Genomic DNA, 6,478 nt, shown 5'->3' with positions numbered 1-6,478 from the left:
TGCTGGAGATGGAGGAAGTGGCTCTCGCTCAGTAAGTGAAGTCCCAGGAGTTGTAGGTGTGGTTGTGTCTTATGAGGGTTGTTGTTGTCTCCCACTCAGTTAAACACAAACTACAACTGACTGTCCATCGAAAAACTAAAAGCCCATGGACGTAAAATACACCATGTAATCACACAGGAACAGTAACGAAAGAAAGAGAAAAGGGAAATAAAAGGAAGAAAAAACAAGCAAACCTGCAATATCTGGTCATTATGTTTTAAGGTTAAAATAAAAAATAAAAAATAAACCAACCTGTGAAGCGTACTATACATATAAAAAGGTGAATAAATTATAAATATACTAAAACTAGATGAATTATCACAGGGGAACATAATTATTTAATCCACACACAGGTCAAAAAATAAAAGATTAGCAACCCCAGAAGCACTTACAGGTTCCTCCCACGCATTACGCCTCCCCCCTGCCTATAGATAGCCCAGAGGGTGATTCTAGTAAATGGCAAATCTGATCAGTCACCACTGCCCACCACTTCCCCCTTCTCAGGCCAAAGACTTGACCAAGGCCCATGAGCTTGGTATAGTCTGCCCTTCCTGGCTCTCCAGCCTCATCTCATAGCTCCTTGGCTCCAGATATATGGGCCTTTAAGTTCCTTCAACCTCTTATTCCAGAGGTTCTCTACCAGGAAAGTGTTCTCCTTCCCCCCCCCATCACTCATACACTCAAGCTGGTTAACCTTCATGTCTCATCCTTCATCTTTCATGTCTCAGCTGGACATCACATCCTCAGGAAAGCCTTCCCAGACTCCCCAGGCTAGGTCAAGTCCCCTTGCTATATACTTGCCTTCCTGCTACTTATCACCACTATAACTACGTGTATCTTCCCCAGTAGAAGGAAGCACCAGCAGGCAGAGACCCATCTACCTTGCTGACTACTGTCTGGCATGGAGTAGATGTTCAATATACATTTGTGGAAAGAATAAAAGGACTTACAGTGTTTCATTCACCACCCTTCCAGGTTTGTCAGTGTCACCCAGCTGTGAGTGGAGCTAAGATCTGGTTGGCTGACTCATTCTAGATTGCTTTAGATTGTGAGTGCTTCCTGCATAATGTGGTCTCACTTGGCTCTGTATCCTGGGGCGTAAGCCAGGACCTGTACACATGGTGGCTAAAACTTTGGAGTCAGATCTAGGATCAAGTCCTGGCTCCTCAACTTACAACTTGTGTGATCTTGGCTGAGTTCCTTGAACTCTGTGAGACTTAGCTACCTTGTTGAGAAAACGAAGATAATGATAACTCACTTCTTGGAATGGCTTTGAGGAAGGAGTCCCCCTCAGAACAGCTGACTCCCCTGCCTACCCTTGGATAAACCCCTGTCTGAGCCTCAGGACCCAGGAAAGCTGAGCTTGGGATCTGTGTTTCAAGATACCATTGCTGGCTGGGTGAATTCCTGCACTCTGGATGCCTGCCAGCAGACAGACACATCAGGGGAGTGGGTGTGGGGGTCAGGCATGGAGCCTGAAGTGTCTCTCCCTATCAGTTGGACTCTAGCTGCCTCTCCTGCCCTCCTGAGAAGAGCTCAGCACTTTGGGGTGAGCCGGGGTGATACTGGCCCTGTTTTGGAACAAGTTTCCAATGTGGGTTTTTCAAGAGTAAAGATCTGAACAGAGCACTCTCCTTCACTTTTTCCTCTGACATTCTCCCTCTTCCTGCACTTCTTTTCTCCCTCCACACCCTGTCCCTACACAGTTGCTTTCTCCCCTCTTTCTCTCCTCTTTCTCTCTCTCTTCTCTCTTTCTACTCCTCCCTCCTCTTGCTCTCTTCCTTTTCTCCCTTCCTTTCTTCTCACCCTGTCAGTCTTCTCCCTCCCTTTCCTCATGGACTTTTCAAACTCATCCCAACCCCAGACAAGAGAAATCAGAGAGAAGCAGCCTCACATTACAGATACTCTCAGCTCTGCCAACCCCCACACTATCCCATGTCTCCAAACCCCTCAATCAGAGGGGATCAGACACAGCCTGGGCACCAGGGGAGCTCTCAGGACCAAGTCCAAGAAAAGCAGCCTCAGGAGGAAACCAAGCAAGTCCCCTACCCCACAAGAGGGGCCCAAGCAAAACACACAGGCAGAGCTCAGGAAGGCACCACACCCGGCCACCCTGGAAACACCTGTGTCTGCGCTGAGGGAACTTCCTACCAGAGGGTACAGGTGAAGTCAAACATGCTGGGTGAACAGGCGCAGGGGAGCATGATTCTGCTTCCAATGAGCAGCAGTGGCTGGGGTGTAGCCCGGACCCACTCACACCTCTCAGAGACCCTAGCCCCTTGACCTGTCAGATGAACAAAGCATAAGAGGTACTTCCTTCAGGAAGACTTTTGAATTAGTGAAAACCAGCAGGTATAATGTGGTCAGACAAGTCTTATGATAGAGGAAATACAGGGGCACCAAACTCAGACCTGGCAGGTCATAAAAGCCCTCTTGGAGGAAGAGACATCCATGAGGAAATCTAAGGATGAATTGGAACTGTCCATGCAAAGTGAAAGGAGCTCTGGTGGTGCTGTGGTTAAAGTATTGTGTTGCTGACCACAAGGTTGGTGGTTCTAACCCATCAGCTGCTCTATGGAGAAAGATGAGACAGTTTGCCTATGTAAAGATTGACAGCCTTGGAAACTACATAAGGGCAGTTCTGTTGTATAGGGTCACTATGAGTCAGAATCAACTCAGTGGCAATGGGTTTGGTTTTCAGTTTTTTTAAGCAAAGGAAATGAGCGTATCAGGCAGAAGAAACAGCATTGGCAAAAACCAAGAGAGGAGAAGAGCATCAGGAACTGAGAGAAATTAGTTGTGGGTGGAAGGTAGGTTGTAGCTTGTCATAAAAACTCCAGAGGTCTCGAGCTGCCCAGGGGGAACATTTCCCTGTGGCCACTCCTCTAGCCCTCTGTGTGCCCTTGTATTGATCAGAATGAAGAAAAGGCTGCTAGCTCCTAACTCAGCAAGTTCTGTCTTCTCAGTCTCTGGCTTTCCCCACTGACAGTGACCTTAAAAGTGATCCCCAGGCCCAGGGTTGCTGAAAATCCACTTACCTGGGAGAGGATGTAATTTGGAGCAGGGGGCACTGGCCGGCTTGGGGGAGGCCTTCTGGATGACTCCTTTCTCTCTATTTGAGTCCTGGTCCCTGGGGTGTTCCTAATAGCCCTGCTGAGGTGCACTGGCAATGATGCAGGTGGGGACCCAACATGCAGGTAGTCGGGAGGAGGCCGGGGAGGAGGCTGGGAGGGCTTCCGAGGGGTTTCAGGGGTGTTGGTCACCTGTATGCATAAGACAAGGAACACCTGAGAGATAAGACTCCTCAATGTGATCTTTGTAGGAGATCCTGGATAGATAGGGGGAACAATGTGGAACAAAACTCAAAATCATTTGAAAAAAAAAAAAAAAAGTGGGGAACAGGTTTACTGGCCCGATGGAGCCTGGTGGAACCACTGAGACTATGCCCCCTAGCTGCCCTTCAGGTCTGGAATTGAACACACACCTGTAGCTTCCAGCCAAGCAGTAGACAGGCATACTAGTTGAGCATTTATCTGAGGTAGATACACTCCTTGGAGAGAACAAGCAAGAGAGAAAAAGGGGCTGCTCAGACACAGTGAGACAGCTCAGGGGGAAGGAGTGCATGGAGGGATGGTCACAGAGAAGCGGTACCTATCGGGAGGAAGTGGGAGAGGAGATGTTGTATTGTGCTAAATTGTGGTCAATGTCATGAGACAAAGTGTATGTGATCTGCTATATGGAAAGTATATTTGCTCTGTAAATTTTCACCCAAATCATAATAAAAATAAAAATAATAAGACCCCTCAATGGACTTAAAAACTCAGGGATCCCCTTGTGTATCTCATTGAGATGACCAGAGGTGAGGACAAGATGGCCTGTTAAATCCCTAGAATATTCTAAAATTCAGATCCAAAGTCATTAAGGGATATCGGAACTAATTGATATGTCTCTCAATCCTATAAAATGGCTACGGGGCTGCAGAGGCTGTTAGGAAAATCCAGCAGGATCCTGAGGGATAAAGGAAAAGTAGCAAAGTTCAGTGGTGCAATGCTCTTACCTTTCGCTTACCCTGGGGCGTCTGCAACTTGAAGGTTGGGTTGGCGTGGCCAGTTCCACTGTTCTGAGACACCCTGAAGGGACAACTAGAAACAAGAAGTTGGGGGTGGGTAGGGAGGAAGTAGAGGATGTTCAGAAAGTATTGGGGGCTGAGCTCACTCTAGCCCAAGCATAGCAACAAGCAGCCAGATTTTCCCCAAGACATGTCACTGCCCAAGTCTAGAGAGGGCAGAGATTGGTCTTCCAGAACCCCAGCTTCTTAAGTATGACTATCAGAGTCTGGCCAATTGAGAACTCCCAAAGAAGAGAGTTGGCCCAATCCAAAAACAAAGTTTGCCTCAGCACCTTCTCTTTACTCTTTAAGATCCTTCTCCCCTAAGGCAATATCAACCAGCAACACCAGTGATGTCACCAGCTATCAACCAACCCCCTCAGGTAAGAATCCAGAAAGGCACAAACAACCCCAACAACAACAACAAAAAAAACCCACTGCTGAGTCGATTCTGACTCATAGCAACCCCATAGGATAAGAGTAGAATCCTTACAGGGTTTCCAAGGCTATACATTTTTACAGAAACAGACTACCACATATTTTTCCTACAGAGAAGCTGACCAGTTTGAACCACTGACCATGTGATTTGCAGCCAAGTGCTTTAACCATAATGCCACCAGGGCTCCTTTCCAGAAAGGTCTAAGATTTAAAATCTCCTCCAGAAAAAGTATAATAGGGGATTTAGAGACTCTACACCCTCAATTGCCAAAGGAATTAATCCATTTTTTTTAAAGTTACTCTTTGTTTTCAGTTGAGATCTAGCTACTACGGTGAACTGACACAGGCAACTTTGTAGCTACCTTAGTTTCCTGCTCTTTGAAATGAGGAATAAATCAAATACATAAAGGATAGCAAAGAGATCCATTGCATGTTCCAACATGATTTGGTTGGGAACATTCTGCTGAGATTCTGAAGTGATGTATTTATAGTAAGAGCAACTAGTCCCAGCTGCCATTACTGAACATTTTGATGAAAGATGCTATAGAAGAATCCTGACCAAAAGGGGGAAAATGCAGAACAGAATTTCAAATTCTTGTAGACTCCAGAATTTCTGGAGCTACGGGGCCTTAATGAATCCCTGAAACTACTGTCCTGAGATAATCCTTAAAAATTATACCAAAAATATCCCCTAAAGTTTTCTTAACAATAGTTTAGCTTAACTAGTAGAAAACGTCTAGTTAAGCAGAAAACGTCTGCCTTGAGTATCATGGTCTTTTACAAACTATCCATATGGGATCAAATTGACAACAGCAACTTGATTAGATAGGTGCCTTAGGAGGCAGTGAGTTTATGTTAATGGAAGAAGAATAACTAAGAAAAGGAGGGTAAGAATTGTTGCACAACTCAAAGAATGTAATCAATATCACTGAATTGCATGTGTAGAAACTGTTGAGTTGGTGTATGTTTCACTGTCTATATTCCCAACACAACAACAAAATAAATAAAATAAAAAAAAAAATCAACTAACAATGTCTGCCCTGATCATGGAACATAGCAGACAGGAGAGGCAGGGTGTACCTTCCATTTGCCTTCCTTGAATTAGACCCACCCTCATCAATTCTTTCAACCATTACTGCTTACAAAGAGATTTATGAGTTTTACAAATGGCCCCCAAGTCCTTCATGACATTTTTCCCTACCTGAAGTGCTGCCTCAACTTGGATGGGAAGGCTGAAGGCTTGAGTTGGCCCAGTTTGTTGTTCTGTTTACAGCAGTAGTACATCAGCATCAGGACCACCAGCACAAAGATGGCTGCCAACACTCCTGCTACCACAGGACCAACACCTACCAGAATCAACCAAAAATTAGGTCAGAAATTCTCTCAGATGAGAGATTTAGAAGCTCTAGGGGCTAAAGCAATATAATATATCCCTGATTCTTCTTCAGATTTTTGATTTGCACTGAATTTATATTACTTATTTTAACTTTAAAATTATAATTAAAAAGACACACGGTAAGTACCAATGGGAAACCAGCAATATTAGCTTAACCAGCCAAGTTATCTTGTTTGTGCAGATCTCATACCATAGCTCCCCAAGGCACATGTTCTACTGAACAGAGTCCCTTTCAAGGCAAACTCTTTAAGCCCTATTACCATTTACCATTAGTGTTCAGCCTGAATCTAAATCATGATTTTCCTAAACACAAAGCAAAGAACACACAAACTGAAAGACTTAGGCTGATTTCAGACCAGAACTGTCACCTATAATCCACACTGACATTTGTTTCATCAAAACTGTCTCACTGTTCTCATAAATCGTAAATTTAAATGTGCAAATATATATTTCTACCAACTTTTATCTATGTATATATTGGGTGCGTGTGGGGGGGG

At 44.8% G+C, this 6,478-nt stretch overlaps 1 protein-coding gene across 1 annotated transcript in view; it reads right to left on the bottom strand.

The window, feature by feature from the left end:
* ADAM19 (ADAM metallopeptidase domain 19) overlaps positions 1-6,478 on the bottom strand; it is a 127,189-nt gene that overhangs the window by 24,177 nt on the left and 96,534 nt on the right. Inside the window, exons 19-21 of the mRNA XM_007946396.1 lie at positions 5,787-5,931; positions 4,097-4,181; positions 3,078-3,302 (exon numbers count right to left, since the gene is read on the bottom strand). Coding sequence (XP_007944587.1) covers positions 3,078-3,302; positions 4,097-4,181; positions 5,787-5,931 — 455 coding nt within the window. The remainder of the gene's footprint in view (positions 1-3,077; positions 3,303-4,096; positions 4,182-5,786; positions 5,932-6,478) is intronic.

Source organism: Orycteropus afer, unplaced genomic scaffold, assembly GCF_000298275.1.
Source record: "Orycteropus afer afer isolate SDZICR_OR568_19922 unplaced genomic scaffold, OryAfe1.0 scaffold00160, whole genome shotgun sequence".
NCBI lineage: Eukaryota > Metazoa > Chordata > Mammalia > Tubulidentata > Orycteropodidae > Orycteropus > Orycteropus afer.
Note: the sequence above shows the minus strand (reverse complement) of the source record. Positions and strands in the feature narration are given on the sequence as shown.